Below are 25,061 nucleotides of genomic sequence, written 5' to 3'. Positions count from 1 at the left end.
GTTACATCTCCAGTAAAAAGCATCTTTAGTACTTAAAAATTCTAAATTAGGACCCTTGTTTTGAAATGTGAGAATCATTTTTAGCAAAGAAGGTTCTGTCATAGAGATCTTACTTTATGAAAAAAAAAACCAGTCTTATTTCATGTTAAAAAAATACATTGTCGGTATACCAGCATCAGCAAAGCTGTTTTGAGGTATTAGAGATTTGGGGGTGGGGGGAGGGTGTTTTCACAGGTTTTTACAATTACACTTAGAGAAGGCTATTATATAGGTTTTATTTACTTGTATTCGCTGGAGTAGGCGGTTATTTCACTGTCATTGTGTAACCACTTAAATTCCAAGGGCCAACTGCCTTCAGCAAGGCATGTAAGTACGAGTCGATTTCCTTCCAAGTGTATCTGGGGCAAGCCTGGTTCAGTCTTGAAGTATGGTGCAACATCATCTGAAATACAAAGAGAAAGTGGTTTTGTAAGCTATTTAAGTGAGTATAGTGCAAGCCATTGATATTTATCTCTTTTTCCTTCTCAAAATGGCCATTTAGCTCATTTCTTCTCAAAATGGCCATCGTAAAACAAGACACAACATGATTCGGTAGTTATAGCTTACACGGTTATATTCATAACTAAGCTTTAACCTGAAAGGCAGAATTCAAAATACTTTGATAACCTTAGTTCTTGTTACTTATATTAAAGTGCCCACTCAGACAAGCTTCTCTCCATGTTTACTGTTTACACATACGAGAATTTCATCATTGCCTACTGCAGCATGCAGTGAACACCACTACTGGCTTTTTTTTGCCTCTTCTCTGTGAGGATTAAATCCACTCAAAGCTTTTTATTATTATTATTTCTTGAATAGAAACCAGAAGAGTAATCTTGGATAGAAATGATTATCACAGCAGGAAAAATCTCAAGGTAAATGAAGAATTTTGATAGGAAAAAAAGAGTTTAGAAGAAAACACCTCACAAAACCAGAGGATGAACGTGGTTTTCAACATTATTGCCAACCAAAATGTGTTAAATTATATTACCTGAAACAACTAACGGATTTTGAATTGGGGTACTTCAATATTGTTCAAGGGTCACATGTAGTCTCAAACTCTTGTTCTCCCATGGATCACAAATGCTCAAAATACTCCAAGCAACAACATTCTCGACTGGTAAATTGTGAAAGCCTCACGCAAACACAGACTTATACAAGTCTACACCTGCTGGAGATGCACCCCTTGTCACCTCTAGGAGATGAAGGCTTTCACACTTCAGGCATCATATTTCTACTTGTAACTATGCAGGAATTACAGACTTAATCTTAGATGTTTACAAATACCTTCTATAATCAAAGTTAACATGTTTACATATATATGTAAAATACACAAGTTACATTCAAAAGCAGAGAGTTAATGTAAAATATGAAATCATATATAATAGGTAGATGTTACCACACTCTGCTTTTTAGGAGTGCAGTGTGTGCGTCTGTCTGTATTTTATATATAAAATATAAAATAAATGAGGAAAAAAATACACAAATGTTGTCCAGTGCAACTAACTGTTCAGTTAAATTTCTTTTCTTAAAAAAATTTATTTTAGATCAAGCTCAGGTATTTTTATACTTGCTGTTTAAAGTGTTTAAGCTATCTTTTACAGTTTATGGGGAAGCGATCTCATGTACTATTCAAAGCTGTCTGAATTTTTTAAATCCACAGGTCACATACTGTAATCTTTTATAGTTGATAGTCACCGGACACCAACCACACATGTTAGGGAAGAAGGAGCTCAAGGCAAGGGGTGGCAGTGGCTATCAAGGTGCCCTACTGTTCCACTGATGGGATGGCATTGAGTATATGGCAACGTCAACCTCTCTAAGCCCTTATCTTTCGCTTGCCTCTTATCAGGGAATTTTTATTACCTAGCAGGCCAGTGGCAACCCAGACTCATTATCAGCCTAATCATACAGTCCCAGGGTAGCAGCTGTGCTCCAGCTGAGTGTGGTCAAGGAGTCACAGGCTGACTGTTGCCAAATTATTTGCTACAATTGGCTATAAAGTTGAACATCAGCTGCATGACCATTTGATGATTTGTACTGACAAATTGTCTGCCTAGTTTTTAGAATTTAACTTCAGAAACATGTAGTTAATTCTGCAGGGGGGGAAAAAGCACGTCATCTTAAAGCAATACTTACAAACTATTAGACAAAATCTAAACAAACAAAGTTTAAAAATGTATTTTGAGATAATACCTTTTTCTGATTTGTAGCATTTTAAATGATTTTATTTTTGAAACAAATTGATTAATGGCTAGTGCAAAACAGCAATATTTTCAATACATTGGATATACAGGAAGCTATGACAATTCAACATGCGAGAAAATAGGAACAGTTCCAAACTTGCAGATAGTCCCAGGCAAACTAAAGATGGTTTTTGCACTTCTTTACTCTATTACATGACCGAGATTATATTCTGCAAAGCTTCTTTTGTGGTTTTAATGACTGCGAACATTGTGAAGAAGTATTATCTCAGTTCCCGTTTTTTCCTAACCACTAAAATCACTGTTATTTTAAACTTTAATACAGAAAATTTGAAGTCAGAATTAGACAATGTTAGTGTGAAATACAGTTATTTTACCCAGAGCAAAAAGCAATTTTTTGCAAAGATATTTCTGAGCAGGTGAGGAAATGATAAATCCTTTCAGAGGCTTCACATGCATTTTGGGGAGACTCCCAAAGGAGTTATGAGACAGACATTCCACCCTTGCAAGATTAACGGTGTTGGGCTTCCTCTGGAGATGAAAAGTCAGTGGCGGGGAGTATTGCTGCTATTTAGGGGAAAAGGTTGTAACAGAGTCCAACTGGTAAATTGAAATTATTAGGGACAAGTTCCCTGAAAACAATGACATCTACCTGCAAGTATATAGAGGCTCATGAAATGAGCATGTTAAACTATTTCTTCCTGAAGAAAGTTGAGCCATTCGGGGAGATTACAGTGAAGCTGGTACCTGCATTATAAACCTCTACCCGAGTAATTGGCTGATCCTGTTTTTTTACTGATTTAAAGACACATGCAGCATAACTCCTCCATTATTTCACTCTGAATTATCCACTTACTCCTTCTAACTTACATCTTTCCAAGAAAAAAAGTATTTATTTGAAAGACAAAGACTGCTGCCCACAAGTCTGTCATTCAGCCCTATGTTTCCCTACTCAAATATTCCAAACCCAGTGATGCTGCAACCCACTCAGAGCTATCTCCCATTTAAAGTATCACAATCAGGCTGGCATTATGTGAAAATTATTCTCAAAACTCAATCCAATTCTGGTAGAAGCTAAAATTTAATAGACCTACAGGAATATTTTTATAAAGAATATAGCATGCTTTATAAATTACCCTAGCTCTCTGGAAGATTTACTTAAAACCCTTGAAGTAATTTTATCTTCTAATCTTTTATTCCTGACTTTCTCATCAATCACATGCCAACAGTTTATCAAATTCAATTATGTAATCAGAGCTCACTAAATATTCACTGAAAGCAGAAATGAAAATAAAATACTGAGCAAAGATTCCATGAAGAGAGGTAGCAGTAAAGCTATGATGACTTTGGCATTTCTGCTGCACGGTGCTGCTCACACCTCAGATGCATGAATGTAAGAGTGCTGCACCCAAATATTTGCATCTTCAAGTTGTAATGGAAAGCAGAATTTTAAACTGGATCTACAAGGACAAGTTTGGGTGCTGTAGAGCATCCCAGGGAAACAGGAAAATTGGCAGGAAAAATGAAAGCCATCTCAGAAAGAAAATTGTAGGAAAGGAATAACTAGGTAAGAGATGCAAGATACAAGGGGATCATTTAATAGGTATGAGATACTTGCACGTCATTAATTAAACACAGGAAGGGCCGCATCTCCATTTTTATTGTCTTGAGAGATGGAACAAAAAGCTAATAAAAAGCCTGAGTCTTAGAAACAGGAATAATAAAATACTGGAATTAATATTCTTAGCTAAAATAGTTTTTTGCCTACAAAAGCCAAAACAAAAACAAGCATTCATGCTATAGGCTGTTGCTTTCTTCTAAATGCTAAATGTGTTAATACTTCCAGCCTCTCTGGCTCTTCAGCTATGCTGATTTAAAAATAAAAATATTAATAATAATAAAATTATCTGAGTTGCAGGGAGGAGTGAAAGGACAAGGTGTCAATCTGCTGGCACAAATATACCTCTTTTACAAATTTTCATTAAGTCTGCTTACTAAATTTGCTAACATCCTGACCAATATCCTTAAAAGGATGGTACAGATAGATTTTTGTGTCAATCCCAAGAAAAAATAGGATTGAATATGCCAAAATTATCCGGAAATTTGCTCCAAAACATGTCTGCCTTGCTATTGTGCATCATTGAATTGCAACAGTTCCATTATGCTGCCAGGTTAGCCTGTCTGTTCTGTTTCTTTGGCACATGCAGAGTTTAGATAGATTTTTTTCCTCAAAATAATAGTTTCAGGACCTAATTCAACAATGCCTGTACACTTTTGTTTGATTAATGCTGACATTTAAATGCAAAAATGGTGCTGTATGCGATTGTTGCCTACTCTGGGCTTCTCCCTAGCCCTAGCAGATGAGATGCATCACAAAAAGCTAAGAGCTTGCTCATACTGTATTCTCCCTGAAAATCATGTTCCAGCACAAACATACACATACAGCCTGGAAGAGGAGAAGGCAGCCTGACTGCAGAGATTTGTACTGAATGGAATGAAAACAAAAATTCCAAATGCTACTCATTAGTTAACCAAGGTATCTAATCTCATAAGGATGGTATAAGTGAACATGACTTCAGAAACTGAGGAGAGTACCATCTCAGGGAGCCCAAACATACCCTCTAATAAACACATTAACAAAGTTGGCTAATCATTCTTAGCCCTCTTATAGCTTCTATGTGTAAAATACATAAAGCAAATCAGATTAAATAGATCTTTCAGTCACTACAGGGTGCTACAAAATATTGAAAGTAGTCTTGCAGGCCTATAACTCAGGAATTCATATATTTTAATTAAAGATACAATTTGATCTTAAAGACCCCTATATTACTGAGAAAAGGAAAGTTACTATACTCCAGTGAAATACCCCATTCACCTGCATCAGTAAAAAATGTCACAACTACCCTGTTAAAATCTCAGCATTTTTTTCTCCAGAAATTTTTGATACCAACAGCTAGAGGTAAAATCACTTGCCCACATCTTGAGAAAATGGGTTACTGTAGTCCTAAACACACTCAGAGGAAGAATAATGTAGTGAGTGCCAGGAACAGGTTAAGAGATACCCACTGCCATTGCTATTTGTCTTTGTTATGTATCTCTACTTTTAAGTCATTTTTAGGTGAGCCAATATTGAATATTAAAAGCAGATTAACCTGTTCATAAATCAGCAAGTCAGAGCAAATACAGCTGAATCACTAACAAATGTCACTTGAGCAGCTGTCTTTCTACCACTCAGTTCACCCAAAAGATATGATAATGAAAATAGATTTGACTGAGATACATTTTTTCAATGAACCCAAACAGAAATACTGTTGGTTTATTAAAAAACCACACCTTTACTGATTCTAGCTTATTAGTCCCTAGTTAAAGCATGATGCACATCACCCTTTCTTCATATGCATGTCTAAAGCGACAATCAACTGACACAGAAAAATAAAGAACAGAGTATCTCTGAGGAATTTTCCAGGAAAATCAGAGTAGACACATGAATTACATAGAGAGGCTGAATGATCAGCCCAGACGAGTGACAATATATAAATTCTTTTGCTCTCACTGTTTGTAGGGAAAAGGGATGTGAGCCATCTTCAGGTAGGTTAATGAAAACTGCCATAAAAAAAAAGAGTATTTAAAAGATTTGTCTAGGGGATTGAATGCATAATACAAAAGTATAGCTAAATTAAAAAGGAAATTAGGAAACACAAACTACGGACAGGAAGAATCTTTTCAGTAACCTAGAGAAAGTAGGTACAACTATGGACAGCAGAATCCCATCAAGAACAGATTAAAATTCAGCCGTGTCATTCATAGACTGATGCTTTAGAGCGCATACAGTTGTGTATGAGCTGCTCTGTGCTGATTGACAGCCGATAACTGCAACCTTCTGGGGAATCAGGACTGTTTTCTTCTTATTCCCAACTTGGATATGGAGAAGATTTTTTGCCTTTTTCCTTTTCAAAAGGACCTTTTAATCTTATTATCTTAGTTCCTGATACGCATGCATACACGTGCTAGCTCTGGATGCAACTTGTATTCTCTTGTGGAAATGAACTTCAACAGCTTATATGGCACAAGAGTTTGGAATTATTACATAGTAAATCTTGTGAAATGTACCAGGAAGTTAGATTGAACTCAGATATATTTGAATCAATCTTCTTTTGAACTCAAACCTTCTAAAATGCATTGGTGAGATGCTATGGAAGTTAGTGCATGATCTATTCATAAACTGTCAACAATGTCAAACATACATTAGAGCATTCAGTCACTTTAACTGTATTGATTTGCAGGAAGGCTATTCTACCCGAAATATTGGATGTTTGAGATTCAAATTTTCTTGGTTAGAAGTGTGACATAAATCATCAAGTACAACAATTAAATTTAAATTGCATTTTACTACCTCATTCTAAGCCTAGATTTGAAAGGACTGATGCATCACAGTGAATATTTCATTAAAACACCAGGTTATTTTTCAAATATACTGCCGTAGTTAACAATTTTCACACAATGGTATAAAGCATTCCCTTAAAGTGCATTTCCCGAAATTTTATCAGAGACGATATCTGCTTTTATATTGGAATAGTTCTGAAGCAACTGTATTTAAATCAGTCTTTCTTCCTCAATTTCATAAGTCAAGTAAATGAGCCCATGCTACCCAGTTTTGTCCTCTTCTAGATAAAAAAGATAACCTGCTTGTTGGATACCTCTACTATAATCTCTAAATGCAAATACAGTATCAGCTGAGGTTGATGGATAGTGCTTTTAAAGGCTTAATTGGGGATGGAATTAAATTCTTCTAGGACTCAGCAAGTTCTGTGAGGAAACCTACATATTTTTAGAATAAGTGACATTTATTTCTTTTAAATGCACAGTCACTGGGAGACAAGATTTCAATGGGTAACGTTTTTAGCCTTGAATAGGTCAAATGACTAATTGGCAAGTTAGTTATTGGGTAATTGCCAATCACATATTTGATTTGGATGGAAGAAATATTGAACTTAAGATTGCATACCTGTTGAATGCTATCCCAAGAGGAAGACTAAACATTCTTTAATGTATAGAGATGATTAGCTTTCAAAAATCCAATAGAATAGGAGTCCCATGTGGCAGGAATGAGTGTTTCACACTGACAGTTAAGTAGATTTAATTAACAATTCTTTTCTTTTTTTTAATTGAAGCATCAGTTCTCTATTTCAGAATTACCTAAATGGCACCACAGATTACATTTTGCTTGTAAGCTGCTCATTCCTTGATGTTAACAGATCGCCTTTTCCCCAAAATTGCCTAATACATAGTATTTAAAAGAACAAACATCACAATTCATTCTCTTCTACAATTCTAAGATACGAACCATGAAATGACTTGTTGCAGGAAAACCAGTTTTAGTATTTCTTAACCTTGTTTTAAGGCACAAACATTTCCTGTTCTTTCTCTCAACCTTCTTCCATTTTTCCCTACAGTTTTATATGAACCACAAAACCTTATTTTCATGCTATGCTGAGACAAGACAACAGAAAAAAAGCTAGAGCAGGTTTTTTTTGATAGAAAAGAAAATCTTACTATCACCAGTTGCTTAAAAGCCCTTGAACATAACCTATTCTTTGCATTCATAAAATCTACTTCACTCTGCCACCTATTTAAAGACCATCCTTTCAATCACTACAGGATCACTTCTTGAGGAAGAATTCCCTTTTGAGAAAAGATTTCTTAAGTTTTATTAGAAACACTCAAACCAGAACCAACAGGAGGAGGGCCCATGGAAGCACAGAAGAGTTTTTACAGGACCTGGATTCTGGCAGAAAAAAGAAAAAAACACGGTGGTTGGTAACATCACTCCCTTTAAAATTCAACATAAACCTCTCTTGGTTATCCCCAAAATACACTGAGAAAGACTTTACCACATGCAATTCTATCATTGTTTTCTTAAAACTGATTTCTTTAACAGACCAGCTGAGGGGGGAAAAAAAAAAAAAAAAGTCTGTATCATTTTAACTGAGCCTCAAGCAGCTCCTGATGCATTAACCTCAAGTCCCACTAAGGTTTCCTTTTCCCATTTAATTTCTACACTTCATGTTTTAGTTTCATTTTCTGACCTCCTGTAATATTTCAGTTGAGTCAGGGCAAAAAAAAAAATTGGTTTGTTGTATATCAGAAGGCAATCACAACTCAGTTTCATGAATTCATGGAATATCTGCTGTAAGGTTAAAAATCAAGAAGCTACAGATGATGTTATTAAGTTATGTTTAGCATATTTCATCCTCGAAAAAGGCTGCAAAATTATTTTTGGAAATATTCATGAGAGGATATCTTAAAGTTAGAAATGTACTGAGAGAAAAAGGCACGGTAGCATACAAAGTCGATGAATAAAAGAGACCCCATTAACTATCAAAACCAAAATAAAACCTCACAAGAAACCTACAACCTCACTGAGTTGAATTTGGTATCAAAGCATAACCTCCATGCTTTTTATATTCTCTTCATATCTAGTGATGTTTACAGAGACTTGCAGAGCTCTCAAGGAAATAAGTTGTTACTGCTTAAACCTCGGCACGCAGCAGGTGGAAGGCAAAACTGCCTTACAAAAGAGAATCCAAATATAGCAGGATTTCCTTCATTATTTTAATGGCAAAGGAAGCTACTGTTGCTACTGCATAATCTGCAACCTCCACCTACTGCAGGGGCAGTCTGATCACACTGGTATCTATCCATCTATATATGTATGTATATATATACACTAAATATTCCAGTTGACACCAGAATGAAGGCAGGATGAAACCCTACAGAACATTTAACAGAACAGAAAAGATGAAAACATAAATGTGCTTTCCACAGGTTCATCCTTGGTATACGAGGAGTTCTCAGGTGGTTATTCTGTAGAAGACACATTAAAGCAAAAGTGTAAACAGCTGATGAGTGTCTGGAAGTACCAGAACAGAAACACAAGTTCAGCAGGAAGAAACAGTGCTGCCAGACTTGAAAGCCACGTAAGGCCACCTATTTATTATTTCAAGGAGAGAATTACTTCTAAATAGCAAAGCAGCTATGAATATCCATAGAAAATACAAACACATATCTCTTTTGATGAAGGGGACTAAAGAGGAAATGATTCATGCACAAACCTTTGTTAAAAAACAATACCCACTCCTTACTGCTATTGTTATTTTGTTTATGAGTAACTTGTAATTTTCTTTTTGTGCCCTTTAAACTTGAAAATGTAAATAGGTTTATAAATTGGATAAGGCCTGCCCCAGCAAACTCAATTCAAAGGATCTCAATGGTGCTACTGAATTCAAGGGTGGTAAGCACGCAGCCATACACTAGACTGAACAGACAGGATTGTTCCTATCCTTATGTGATGCTGAATTAGAACAAAACCACAATCAAAGCACAGTCGAAAGTTCACAGAACTCAATTGAAATATTCCCATCATCTTAAGCAAACTCTGCAACCAGCACCTGGTTAGTGCCTGAGCCAGAAACAGAAGCACAAAGTGATCCCTGCAGATTGTCTCCAAGTACCTAATTGCGCAACTTGTGTAGACAACTGGTAATTCACCGTGTGTGCAAACAGGGCAATACACCTTTGCTTACTTTCAGGTAGAAGAGCAGGACCAATTAAGGGCCAGATCAAAGGCTCTTTGAAAACCTGACATAAATTGGTTACCTTAATTTCCCTAATATCGTCACTTATTTCTGCGTCTTTCACACTAAACCCTTTCAGAACGACCCAAGTGGAATTCTTTTACTACCTCAGGAATAATACGCTTATCTAGAGACTATAGAATTATTGTCAACAATACTGACAAAACACATAATGTATTTCTTCTTGTCAGAATTGGAAGAAACATATCATTGTTCTTGAAAACGTAACTTTAGCTTGACATATCTGAAGGCAAAAAAAAAGGAGTTTGTTTATTAATGTGGGTATTTTGTTTAATTTTCTGTGGGTTATAAATAAGCAGCAAGTTAATACTGTGTTCAGCTTTTGACAGTTCTAATGTTAATTACATGTACTGGATTTTATAAATCAATACTTCTTACATAAAGTGTTATTTAACTTGCCAAGTGCAGCAATAGATCAATGCATTTACTGTTCTTGCTAACATTGATGGATGACATACATCAAAAGGATATGTAAAGGAAAAATAAAAGATGTATTTGTAAGTCAGACAGGGTTAAAACCCCAGTTAGGCAGAGAGAGGACTTAAAAGAGTGTTTTGAAAATAACACCATTAACTATAATAAAGCTTCAGAGGTTTTCTTCTTGTTCTGTTTTTTTGTGGTTTGGGGGTCTTTTTTTGATTTTTTTTTGTTGTGTGGGTTTGTTGGTTTTTTTTCTCTTTTAATTCACTTTTAATACCAAAGCCTGGAGCTATCGTAAGTCGACTGTCCTGACACAGGACTGTTACATTAACTCTATGTATCCTATAGGATGTAGGAGCAATGAATTTTAACTCTAAAACTTTAAGCATATTTTTACTAAAATACCATATGCCTATGTTCAGCACACAGTACTTCTACCTAAACATGCAACTAGGTGATTAAAGAAAAAAAAAGCATAGTTGATAACAGCTTTAGTATTTGCAAACATGCTATAGTTAATGTGCTTGAAATTTTAAAGGCTGTACAAGCAAAATTTGGATCATAAATGAATTTCGAAGATTGCATTCACTGCACTATGAACTGTAATAAAAGAAACACTCATTTAAAAATCATTCTAAGAGCTAGTACTAATGCACCCAAACAACCTGAAGGGATATACAGCTCACAGTGTTAGTAGTATTCATTATTTATTTGTGCTATTTATAAAGAAAGCATTAAGTATGCTAAAATTAGGAAATTCCAAAGAACTGAAAGCGCTTACTAGTAGCAAACCAATAAAGTATTGGTTAAAGAACATTATCAGAAGCATGCATATATATACTATGTATAATTATGTACTGAAATAGAAGGGAAAACTGCTTTCCTTCTAGCATGGATAGATTTCTCAAGACAGAGGTAATAACTACACAACATGTTCTGTCCCGACCACAGAACAGACAAAAAAAAAGTCCTTTTACATAAAAAAAATATCATCAGGAAGAGCTTTTTAAAGTTACAAAAGCTTAAGGAATGTAAACTTGAACAAATATTATCCTTTGGCAGTAATTAATGTAATCATTATATTTTAGTGCAATTTATATGACTAGAAAATAAAGACACCTCTGTGTTGTATTACCAAAACATTAAATTAAAGATATATAGCCTCTGCTTCGTAGGCTTTAGTACACTGGACAACTGTCATGAGACACAGCAAGTAATGACTACCACTTAATAGTTGTATTAGCATGTTTATAAAACAATTATCCAAAAGCAATAACTGAAAAAGAGTGGCAAGTCAAATAAAAAAATACCATTTATAAACTTTCCCTCAAACCTGCTTGGAAAAAGATGGAATTCTATTTAACCAAAATTTTAAAAGCAAAAAAATATGAACCCACTTAGTCTAGTAGCTCAGGCATGTCTTGGAGGACAGCGTAGTACCTTTAGTGAGGCTGCTGACTGATGCAAGAAAACTCAGGAGACTGTCTTCAGAGTCTGCATATTTTTTCTCAATCAGACAAAAGACTTCTGTTCATAAAAAATCATTCCTCTAAATTGTTAAAAGGAGTATGGGTATAAGAGAGAAAGTGGATCAACTGCTTTAGGTAAAGCTTGGGTTTGTAAATTCGGTATAATTTTGTGCAAGCCCGCAGTTACCTTAAAGAGATGAGAAAATACTATCCAAGTGAAATGTGGGATTTCTGCACATGTAACCTTTCTGTCCAGCTTTAAACTGTGAATCAGAAGACAGGAAGAGTCCATGAATGACAGGACAAGAAATATAACACAGAACACTTACTTTCAGAAAGAACACATAAGCTTAGTCCCATCTCACTGGTTTATAATATACAAATTGTCGAAGAAGAAAACCACCACCACATTCCTACAATACACTTACTATACTCTATGATAATCCTACTCTCATGCAATCTGACTCAGAAGCACCTGATCATTTCTGCTGGAGCCTAATCAAATAAATACAGATAGTCTTGCTAAATCCTGCTTAGAAGCATTAAACAAATGAAGAGCAAACGTCAAGTGTCCGCTTTGAACCCAGACAACCTGACAATAATGAAGATGTATATTCAAAAGGAATATGGAATAAGTCTGACCCTCAATTCATGAGAACTCCTGTACCCTGTAAGAGCTATGCCCTGGGTGGGTTTACAAGTTCTATAAAATTTCTCACTGGGGGAAACAATCTGCTGACTTAATTCTCTGCAGGATTTCACAAGTCCCTGCAGTCATCTGTTTCTGCTGTATACATTCACATACATCATCAAGCTGACAACTTAGAAACTGGACCAGATGGATGTATAACCCAAAACAGTGTTGTTTGTTAAATCTAAAAGCTATTAATCAAAATAATTTCCTTTATTAAAATCCGTGGGAGAAGGGGACAAATATAGCTGATGTATTACACATATTTACCAGGAGTGCATCACAGGACAATACAGACAAGTTATTTTCAACAGGCTCCACCAGAGAAAAATGCTGATAGCAGAAATGTTCTTCCTAAAAAAAGCAGATTATTGCAGGACAAAGAAAGCAGGAAAGGGCATCCTAAATGCTTTCCTAGAATAGATAAGGCATGTTATTCTTTTTTCCCCAGAGGAAATAATTACATTCTCTGAAAGGACTGGCAACTTCAAGTTATTTTTAAACAAAGAGCAGTTCTTTGTCCAATGTGAGCACTACCTTGTTTAAGGAAAGCAATGGGTGAGACTAGATCAACAAAGTTAGCTTCACATTTCTCTGGACACTTAATGCCGACCCAGCTGGAAAACAGCCCGGACTACATGAGGTTTAAGATTCACAAATAAAACTTACTGCTTTCCTCTTTTAACTTTGCATTTCCTCACATATCTAGATATAGGACTAAAAAATATCAATGTATACTTCCTGCTTTTCCAATCTAAAGCTTTACAGTAAAATCATTTATCTAAAGTGCATACAAAAACATTCCAGCTCTAACAACAGAAAAAAAAAAGTACAAAGTACAGAAACAGAGTCCGCTATAAATACCTGGAAGATGGTTTCTTGAATATCAAAACGGATTTACAAAAGAAAAGACTGTAGCTATTTGCTTTACAGACCAAAACAGAGAATTTTACAGATAGGAAGTCACTGAACCAGAGCATGGTTGTAATCCTTTAGTGAAACTCTGATATATTACTGCAAACAAAACTGATTTTGCAAGTTTTGACTGTGAGGTAGAACACACCTAGTCTGGAGCAGCAGAAATTAAAGTCATCCCAGTAAGCGAAGTTAGAGGGCAGGCTCCTGAGCACTGCCATTCTTTTATTCCTGTCATGGTGTGAGTAAAAGAAGGGAAATGTGCATGTAATATACCTGTTCTTATTCTTAAAGGAATTGGAAAAATTCCTGAATTGCAAAAAAGAAGAGAACAGAAAGAAATTATGTCGGCCTAAACATCATTTAACTTTCTGTGGACTATTCCAAACACCCTATGGTTATTTTTTAAGGGGTTATCGCATAAATACTCCTATTCATACATTTTTCTCAATCAGAGCTTTCATTGATGTAATTTATGAAAATGTCTTTTACTAACAGAGATTTCAGAAGGCTTGTTTATAGAGTAGATCTTCTGAAATACATGCTCAGCCAGAAACTCTGTCTGACTTAAAAGCAAATAGGCTGAAATGCTAGCACATTATTACTGGCTCATTAAGAAGCAAATTAGTTGTTTTTCTCTTTGTTTAGCAATACTCAACAGGTACTTATTTTGACACTCTTCTAATGTGAAAACACATTAACATGTTCCATAGTTACGAGAAACATTTATTACACAAAGGCCAATCCAGCAGTCTCACAACAAAAAAATGATAATTTCTCATTTAAAGTAACATACATTAAATTACATAACACACTTCTTTACACGTGTTTATTGCCAATCCATTGTATTTGACAAAAACTGATGATTTCTATCCTTCTGCTTCATATGTACCTCAAACACAATTTATTATAAAATTAATAAAAATGGTATACATAACAAAAAGCACCACTAGAGTTGACCTCTGCATATGCAACCAAATCAGGAAAACTGCATATGTAAAGTTCAACAATCTCTATTATATCTCTTCAGTATGTACAGAAAATAAGTCCAATTAATAAACAGTCAGCCTAAATTAGCGTTAGTATTTATTTAGTTTAGACTTTTGGCCTTTAGTTTGTATCAGCTGAGAAGTAAACAGAAAGAGAGCAATAATGGCAAATAAAACAATGAAACGGTAAAAAAAAATAGCATGATGACAGATTAAAATATATTGTTCTAGTTGGGAGTCAATAGGGCAAGTGCTTTATAAAAATTATGTTTTCCTTTGACAAAATCAGTATGATACTTGCTGGTACAAGCAATAAAAAAAAAAAACCCTCCCATAAAACACTTCCGACTTTGCTTTCCATTTTAATGGCTGCAGGCAAAATTCAGAATACATTTGTCAAGTTGATATTATCAACACAACAGGGGCATGCCTGACTTGTTCTACATTTGTTCTGAAAGTTCACTTTTAGAGGCCATCGGCCAAGAAAGGAGAACACAGGAAACCAAAATCCTTCATGCCAGGCAGACACAAATATATACCTTCAAATATTTAAGAGAAGTTTCAGTAAATATTTTCACATAATACTCTGCAAGGCATCAATCACATTCACTTTCACATTAAAGACCAACCAATCTGAAAAATAAAGGTGATTCACACTCTCTCTTTGCCCAGTTTAATGAGACATCCTAGTCTGATCTGTGACAACTAGTGCCAACATCTTTAACTTTTTTCCTGACATCTCAAATTGATTTCAAAGACAGACATTTGAGACGTCAAGAATACTACAGAAAAGGACGTAAGAAAAGCAGTGTAAAAGAGAAAATCCAAGGTATAGTCTTAGCTCTTAGCTTCCCCCCCCCGCCCCTTGGTACTTAAAAATCATCTGCATCATTAAGCATCTGAAAGAAGATTCCATTAAAAATTCCTAATGTATCTGAACCTTAGTCCTGCCTTTGAAATGAATACCAGCCAACTATATTAAAAACAATTCTTTGCTGTTATACATTGTTTATGTTCTATTTTTGTTCTCTTTGATAATACCTGGACATGGTTTTTTCACATACTTAGTGAAAGCCGATTCTTTCATGAAAATACATGCCCTTATGCATGTGTTTTTTTCTGTTTCAATTTCTTAGACTTCTTCTATTTCAGACTAAAATTCGAAGACAACCAATATATTACAGAGATCAAAGAAACAATTGTTTGAATTATGTAATTCTATGACTTGCCCATAAATTGAATGAATGCATGGTGAGTTGACCTAATTGATAAAAACAATATTCATTAGATTATTTAAATGTCAAAAAAGCACCCAACTTCTTATTAATCATACTGGCTGAAAATGCAATGAACTCTGTGCTCTACATAAAGAACTGCTACTATTAACAGTTACAATATAGACCATTGTAACAGGAATTACCATATCATTTAATGGATTTCAAGGATAACTTAGAATGGGTTTGGGCTGCTTATTTTTAATGAGGGCACAATGATATTAGGGCAAGAAGCTTCACTTTGGCACCAATACAATGCTTGTAAGAGAGGGATTTCAACAGCTGTCCTATACAGATGGTTGCTTTTACTTACAAAGCTTTGAACTGAAGAAAGATTAAATCTATGGATGAGGGACCTTTACCTTGCTGCTTTGCTTGCATAGTTGGCAGTGAAAAAACAGCTAAGATAGATTATAATAAATGTCTTGTTTATATTATGCACACAGTATTTTTTAAATGTACAAAACACATTGTTTATTTGATTTCAGCAGCATGTGGCTTCCACTGAGCCCCCTGGTATTCTTCTAAATAAAAATAAGAAATTTCAGCTTTCCTGAATTCCCATCACAATGTCCAGTATTAAAAAAAGAAAAAAAATTGGAAAACCCAAACAAATACAAATTACACAGAGGAGAAGAATCTGCATCGAAGTCAGAAGTTACAAGTAGAAAAGCAGAATGCCACACATTGCATGACTAATGCCATATGACTTTGTTCCAAGGTAATTAATCCTATTTTTCATTGGAAGTTAAAAGTCTTGAAAGAGTCATTCCTGGGAAAAATGGTGGTTTTCTTTAAAACAAGGCATAATAACGAAGGATTTTATTGGCTGTGTGGACATTACCTTAGCAAGCAGTAATAACCACTATTCAGTGAAAATGTATTTGTATAAAGTTCACAAAACCGAGAAACTACTGTGCAATTCTGACCTAAATGATTCATTTTTGAAAGCCAGTCTCCATACTGACTTTTTAAAGATCTTGGTGAATTCCTTGAGTTACTACATCTGTTTACTTGAAATTGTTGCCTGATAACAGCTGTTCACATGTCACAAGAATATCTGCATCAATAGAGAGGGGCTTTTGAGCCTTAAAATTGGATATCAATATACTAGATAAAGGAACTACAAAATCCATGGCAGCTATCGCACAATTTCCAGCCTTTTACCTTTAATGAGTTCTTCTAGTGCACACCATGGTTCAAAGGAAATATTACTTAATTCTATTCTGGCAGCCAATAATTCTATTTGGAAGCCAAAATGGAAGGAACCTGTGGACTTCTGAAGGTTGTACAAGAGAATTTGAGAGCTTTAAATTCTCTCAAGAGATTTAAACCTGAAAATGATCTTTTGATTTTATCAACTGCATTTATAAGAGAAACACCTTTTTATAAAGAGAAGTGAAACAATAAAACACCACTGAAGCACAAGAAACAATATTCTGGAACTCAGAGAAGTTGAGTTACCTCTGTTTTCTTCAAAATTATAAATTTGCTAGAAACTCAAAATCATATGTTCCTCATCTTCTTACAGTAAACAAGTATAAAAGGTACCCAAAAAGCAGAAAGGGAGAAAAGAGCAAAAGTTTTGAAATACAGTGTATTTCTCTCAACGGTTCAAGATACTGGCACAACTGATCTTTGAAACAAGGTAGGCACGCTAGCAATTTCTTATAATTTATGATTACATTTCACATGAGTAGATTATAGATCAATTGTTTTCACAGTAACAATTGCAAGAGGCCACATACTAGCTCCTCCTTTTTTAAAAACACACCAGGAGGACTCAGTTTGCAGCATCAGCCTATTGACAAATGATTTTTGAAAATGTAACAAGTTATGGTTACGTCTTTGTGTGTATCATCCCCTCCCCTTCACCCCTCAGGGGAACGCAACTCATTTCAGGATGGCCTGATTGTGAATCTTGTTGCTAAAGTCCCCGTACTGACAAAATGTGAAAATCTGAATCAAGAAACCATTCAATAAATTTTCTCCTCACTGGTCAGTGAAAGAATACTGCATCAGTAGTTCCACATTTTCCTTCTGATTTAACTTAAACATGCTTTTTGTAATGGCACTGTGCCTTCAGACACCCACTATCATCAATATAACTACTGGACTTACCAAATAACTGTGCCTGCTCCATCTACTGAGCATTGACCACCTGAGAACAGATGTCCACTTGGCATTTCAGTGCTTACTGAACACTTTTAAAAGTGAACTAAGAGACACAGAAGGTACCAGAAATCTTACAGGCCTAAACAAAAATACCCACAGAAAGTACACAAATAAAAAGAGCAATCACCTCTCTTATTCTGAAGGTGTCATCAGGGATAAGAATTATACAGTATTTATATCACATACTTCTAATAAACAGTTTTGTATCATTAACGAAAATAAGCTTCATGAGTTCAAAATAAATCTTTGTATACACATTATTTTAAACTGTCATACTCCATCTGAATTGATGCAGTTTTTCATTTTTGATGGCAATGGCATTTTTGCCATATATTTCTCCATGAAAAAAGACTTGAACTATTCATATTCATTGAAGCATTAAAAAAAAAATTACCCTCAAGGACAGATCAGCATAAAATATTTGAGCTCAAAATTCGAGCAATTAAGAAAAAGTTTTCTGCAGCCTAATATGCCCTATAAAAAGCAAACATAAGTAGGCAAAATAAATTGGAGTAGCTACACTATCATAATGATACAGGTTTATGTAAAAGATACACATTAAATGCTTTCATTCTTCTTAACACTTGCTCTCTGTTACTAAACACTGAAAACAGACTTCTTTTCCTCTCTGAAAATTATACATTACAGTCACCAAGTTATAAATTTTATTAAAATTAATCATTTCTTTCATGGGAACCTTTGTTGGTCTAAACAAGCTATTTAAGGGAAAATGTAGTAATAGAAAATCAGTTCACCCTTCTTTCTATTGATGCAATGATTAGAAGTTACACACATCTATAGCTATATATACTTCAATGGACTCATAATGAATCCATTTATTATCAAGGGTTGAAATTACACATCAGTTCACAAAGAAGTAAGTCAGCATGGATCAGCAGGGTCTACAGTATGTAGTACTGCTACTTCTGGAAAGAAACCAGCGAACAGAAGATGCTTGAGATACCCATGCTTTGGAGAACACGTGGGTAAGCTGGAGGAAAGCCAGCTCCATCAAGTTAAACTGCAAAGAAATGGAAGCTCAGCAGAGGCACTGCATACGTTTAACACAAAAAAGGCATGGTAAAGTGGGGGGTGACTGTGAAATATGCTGGGTGAAATCAGGTTATCTCAAGATCAGTGGAGAGGTAGAAAACAGAGAACAAGAATGATCAGAAGCAGACTGTGTCCCAAAGGAAGCATTCATGTCTGAGATGGAAAAAGATGAAGAAATGAAACTTGATTTCTTAAAGGAACATTGGCTCAAATACTGAAAATACCTCAAAATAGTGAGGAGTTTCATGGTAAATTTTCATAAGAATTTTAATTCCCTTTCTTTAATTTTCCAAAAATACACAATATACAACAAATTTCTCTTTGCTTTAACCTGAGAGCCAGATCTTTTCATGGGAATTCCAAAATCCAGCTAGGGTCTACTAATTTAACTACATTCTGTTCACAGTATCTCTGGTTAAAAGAAATGGTCAAAACTAGTATGCCTTTAAAATCAGAGAAAAATAAGCATACACAAAATAGAATATATGGATTTAGAAGACTAAGTTATTTTTTATTTACTGCTAATTTCTTTAAACTTTACAGACTACCAGATGATATAGATACAGACATCCATTACTAACTACTTTTAATTATGGTGACAACTAAAGGCAGGCTGGTGGGGAAGGGGGGGTTGATTTATTCCCCCCTTTCTAAATTTATTTTCCCCTTTTTCCACAGCTACTGTAGCCACTGGAAGCTACAATGGCCACTCCTCTCTCCCTAGTACACACCTTCAAATCCATCCTTGAAGACAGTATTTCCCAAGTGACTGTAAATCGTTTTCAAATTAGAGCCACAAACTGCACTGACATAAAAAGTTCATTTCTTTAACCCCACTTGAAAAGCAAACTTTCCTCCCTCTTATCTCTCCTTGCCACCCAAATAATAGATGACAGTCATCTGTTTTATGTTAGACTATCATTCCCAGATCTCTCATGCTGATTCATTCCCAGCTTTCACAGCACAGGCACAAGTTGTCAGGAAGAGCTATGCTGGCTTCATTTCCCATATGGAATCCAACAGCTGGAGCTCATTCATTAGAACAAGCGAAAAATCCTGATATAAATTAGAGTTAAAAAAACCCACAGTGACAAACACATCTTCCTGTACCTCAAGTACAACACTGAAAAGTACTGTCAAGTAAGCACATTGTTCCGCCAGCCAGGGAATTAACAAAGTCCAATTATTTACAGACATGCTTGTGTCTATGAAACTTCCCCATTTTCAAATTCCAATAACCCCAAATTGTCCCCTTCATTCCTGACTCCCCGAGTACCATCAGTCCACATAACACCAGGTCTCTTCCACGTCCCTATACCTTCATTCTTCACCAAATCCACAGTTTGCTGTGCCTCAGCCCTCAGTCCCTCCCGGTGACATTTTGTCAGGCTACAGAAACCGCGAGATGCAGCAGGAGGTTTCTCTCTGCTGGTGGCCAACTCGTATCAGTGAGCCAACTGCGAAAGGGGATTGCTGAGATTATATTTAATGGAAGCGGTAATTTGGGTCATCTGTACTGCCCAGCTACCAATTTTGAGGAACTCAGAGAAAATGAAAATTGAGGCTTCTACCTTAGACAAACAATAATCAAATTATTTTCCTGTCTCTAGGTTATTCTTAAACAAGTCCAATTATTTATCTAAATTTTATTAACTGAACTATCAACTTCAACAGCTCCTTCAGATTAGCCACTATGAAAACATTTATGCTTAAAATAATCAACTTTTTGCTAGCAACATTTAAACAATGTCTGTAATGCTTCACAAGTGATAACAAGCTGCTTACAAGCTTCAAACTTTCTCACTATTATCTTTAATAAACCTTTTAAATTCATGTCAAGGAATTTTCCAAATTTTAATGCTTTAATATAGTAGCATGGAATTCTTCTCACAGTTTGGATTTTGTTGTTTCCACAAAAACACCTACTTTAACACAAGATTTCAGAAGTTCAATTATTATCAAAATAATACAGTAATATTTTGTTCCAGAAGGGGGAACTGCCCAGAATAAGGAGGCTTATTAAAAGGGCCAGAAAAGATAAACAGCAGGATTGAGAAGGCTAGCAAGAAAAAGTCCTTCAAAACATTAAAGTTCAGATGATAGAAAGAAAAAAATAACATAAAGCCTTATGAGGTAACTGTAAAAAGAAAAAAATATTTTTATATATGGTGAGGGTATTCCCCCGCCCCCTCAAAAAAAGTTTCAAGAAAAGCTTCATAAGGACACAAAAAAACCAAACCCAACAACAACAAACCACTAAAACCCCACAAACGTGTAGTTTTTCGCATCCATTTGGAAATGATATATATTACAGAACAGACCATTTAACTGCTGGTTAATGCTTCTTTTACAATGAAAAGGGACTTTAGCACAAACAATAATCATGGCCATTGACTGAATCTTTGGTGTTAAACAGCACATTGCCAGACTAATGAAACATTTTAAGAGAATTATTTAAATACAGATATTTGAAAATTGGTGAACCACCCACAGATTTAAATTCTTGTGTCTGTGAACAACATTAACAAAAAGACTCTCCTATTCTAGCTTTAACATGATGCTTCAAGAATGTTCTAAACCTGGAAACTGCAGAAAATTTTACCATCTGCCACAATACTGCAAAATTTAAAGAAAAGGCGACTCTGTTTGGCTTGTGCAAGAAGCATAGCAAATCCAGCGAACACACAGAATCATGAAAACAACTTTCTGTATTAATCGGGAACGGTTCTAGTGTTAAATGACCAAAAGAACTAAAAGATACTTTGAAGACTGTCTGATAAGCTCTGAAGCCAGGGAGCAGATAGTACCACTTCAGTTTTTCACTCTGGCCTTCAACAGAAAAGTCATGTCTGTTTTAGCATAAAGGAGTTCTACTGTAGCTCTACAGTTACTATTATTTCTGCTGTAATAATTTATTCATACGAAAAATTTTAGTCTTGCATTGACAATTACCATGGAGAAAACTGTTTGACAATACTGCTCAATTTTCAACTACTTCCTTTCATTTTTAACGTTTTTCATGAAATTGATCATGAAGTTTATTCTAGAAAAAAAACCTGTCAGTATCTGATGCAATTTTTATGCATGCTATTTCTTTTTGTTCCAAGAACAAGAATCTGAATATTAAAATTCAATGTACTTACAGTTTATTTAGGTGGAATAATTTGAAGTGGGAGATACCACTAGGAAGACAGCTCTCAGATGAGTCATAACTTTTAACTTAGCTGAGCAAAAACTAACACTGCTGTATTGCCAAATAGATTAAATAAGCAAGATGAAAAACTATGAAAAAGTAGCACATCAATAAAGAAACAAATAGAACTGTCTTTTAAATATGAAACAGAGCAAAGTGCACTATATTTCAGAGGGATATTGATCTTAGGAACACTGACGGCAAAATGCTCTAGCACCTTTATTTAAAGGAAGGCTTCAATGAAATTGCTGGTCTATTTTTCAAAAATTATAAAAAGACTCTATAAGCTCATGCATGATGAATTGGAAAAACTTCTGATGGATGTAGCATATACTTGTGGATCAAAAAGTTTAATGTAAGAACTCTAAAACAGTAACTCAGATAAAAGTCAGACTCGCAAACACCAGATACAACAGATCAGATTTATCACCAGCCTCCACCCTCATAACACATCCCTTTGTCAAGTTTTAGAAATTACTATCATTAGTGAAACCTTGGCCTTGAAATTGTGTTAGTAATCAGACATGATGCTGTGAGTGACAGTCAAATTTGACTGATTAGAAAGGAAACACACAGAGAATAGCATGCCCAAACCAAGTGGTTTACTACTTCTAGCAAGAGAGCAGAAGATAATTTGTTTAAAGGTAAATCACAAGAGCTAGAAGAAAGATTATGGTGTAAGAAAAATCTGGACCTGTAAATTTTTTAATGCTTTCTGGTTCTTGCTGTGTGCACTTTATACCTTTAGAGAAATGAGTAATTAATATTTTGCTTTGGCGATGCTGGTTTTGAGTAATTTTCACGATGGCGCTAATCACAGACCCCGAAGTGAAACAGCTTGCAGATGCTCAATACAATTGGGCATGTGGTAGCAAAACAGCTAGGAAAAAATACCCAAAACATCATGGCTAGGAAAATGGATACACAAGTTTCAATGTAAAGTGGGAAGAGTATAAAGAAGTATCTCTCAAGGTGTGCAGTGAGGGGAATCTGAAAATGGAAGAAAGTTTCACCCATCACCATGACACACCTAATAAGGAAAGACCTAGAACTAGCAATGTAATTCCTTCTGCACTACAGGCAGAGAACCCTTTGAAATGAAATTATTTTATGAAAATAATAGATTTAAAGCACATCTTCTGAATCCAAACTACCAACAGGGGGTAAGAAATGCTTAAAAAGGCCTGGGGGCTTCCTAGGTCGATTTAATTCAGTATTGTAGCAAAACCTTTTCAAGGAAGAAATGCTGCCATTACAATTAAGCAAGTTACTTTTCCTAGTTTATTATTTACGATTTTAATATAAGGATTACATTTGTACTATATAATTGCAATCCATATCCTTGTATTATTCTATCCTATAAAACAAAACTGTTGAACTGTTTAGCAATTTACAACTTTGAATTATATTACAAATTTGCCTGGAAGTTGGTTCTTATACTTTGATCTAAAACTATTACCCAAGTCTTGTACAATGTAATTAAATAAATTAAGCCAGCCCTTGGGGACCTTTTGCTCTAAAATGAAATTTCAGATCCAAAGAGTGCCTGTAACCTTTACTGTAACCATGTCTAAAATGCTACTTGTAATTTCACAACTAATCAGATCTTGACAGAAAGGCAGACACTTGTTGATGGAACTCCTCCTTCCTGATATCCCCAAGGATAAATTTACTGCATCATGACTGAAACAAATCCTATTCTATCAGAGCTCATATTTTAGAAAGAGTATTATGAGGTTTGAAACAAAGCTTCTGGAATACTGCTGCTCAGTTGTAATGCTACAGCTGCTCAGTTATAATGCACGGATATCACTCAGCCCCTACACCCACCGCTGGACTGGACAGCTCTTTGAAAAAACTTTGTATTTCATGACATGTAAGATTTTTCTTCCAATTTAGATAACATAAAAATCAGGCTGATTGCAATACCCAAGTTAGCAGTGACTAGCTGTAAGAAGTTAGCACCAGAAAAAGTACAGTTGAAGCACCAGTGTAAAAGGCCAACTTTAAACACGAATCACTGACCTTGTGAATGAAGGCAAATATTTTTTTAATCCTGCCTCTCAACAAATCAATAATCACTATTGAAAGGCAAGAATGAACTGAACAGACAGTAGTTTATCTGTCATTATGAAAACATGCAATGGAAATACATGCAAAAAGCTATACTCATAATGAACACAAGCACACAGTAAAGTATTGGCTCAAGATAAACACAAGACCAGTCACAACAAATTTTTACATGACAGCTATAAATTTCACCTTCTTCTCCCCTCAGCTCATTAATCAGGGTGCTTCACACAGTAGTGCGACCATGTACAGGGTATGGGATTTCATCAGTTTGTACACAAAAGTAATAGGCACATGGTGACACAGGATGCAAGCTTGGTGCCTTGGTTCCTCCCCGCAGAAGTACTTACAAGAAGCTCAGGCTGAACCTGGCTACTACACTAGAGCTGGGGTGTTGCACAGGTCTGAATGTCAGCTCAGAAACATCTCCAAACCCAAGTAAACAGTTGCTATCCACTGTTAGTGTATCCTCTGACGTTATTTGCTGCTACTAACACATTAGAGTGTAATGGCTGTCAGTGGCTATTGATCAATCACACAGTTTTGTAAACCTGAATATCACCAGCCAGAAAACTGCAGGTGTCCGTAATCACTGCTCAAGACTTTGCATACTTCACTTAACATGTTTTCCTTCTCATTAGAATGCTTTTTATATGAATGACGTCAAACAAGAGAATGCTCTGCCATCTGAAAAAAATGTGTAATTTTGTCCACTGAAATAGGATCGTCATCTCTCCGGGGTAGCCTACCATCCTTCTGCCTCCACGGGACAATCACCACACTCATGTACTCTGACATTAGCAAAACACTTGCCTTCAAGGTGCTCCTATTCAAGGTGGCACCGTAACTACCTAAGCATCAGTTGTACTCCTTGAAGCTTTAGGACTAAGGGCTGGTTTCTCACCCAGTATCAT

The 25,061-nt window shown here is 35.4% G+C and overlaps 1 protein-coding gene across 4 annotated transcripts in view; it reads right to left on the bottom strand.

Annotated features, from left to right (window-relative positions):
- The window catches only part of SDK1 (sidekick cell adhesion molecule 1), a 418,908-nt gene that overhangs the window by 302,256 nt on the left and 91,591 nt on the right, over positions 1–25,061 (bottom strand). For all 4 annotated transcript variants that reach the window (XM_040591242.1, XM_040591243.1, XM_040591241.1 and 1 more), the window contains one exon: positions 283–442. In XM_040591242.1, coding sequence (XP_040447176.1) covers positions 283–442 — 160 coding nt within the window. The remainder of the gene's footprint in view (positions 1–282; positions 443–25,061) is intronic.

Source organism: Falco naumanni, chromosome 4 (assembly GCF_017639655.2).
Source record: "Falco naumanni isolate bFalNau1 chromosome 4, bFalNau1.pat, whole genome shotgun sequence".
NCBI classification, from domain to species: Eukaryota; Metazoa; Chordata; class Aves; order Falconiformes; family Falconidae; genus Falco; species Falco naumanni.
Note: the sequence above shows the minus strand (reverse complement) of the source record. Positions and strands in the feature narration are given on the sequence as shown.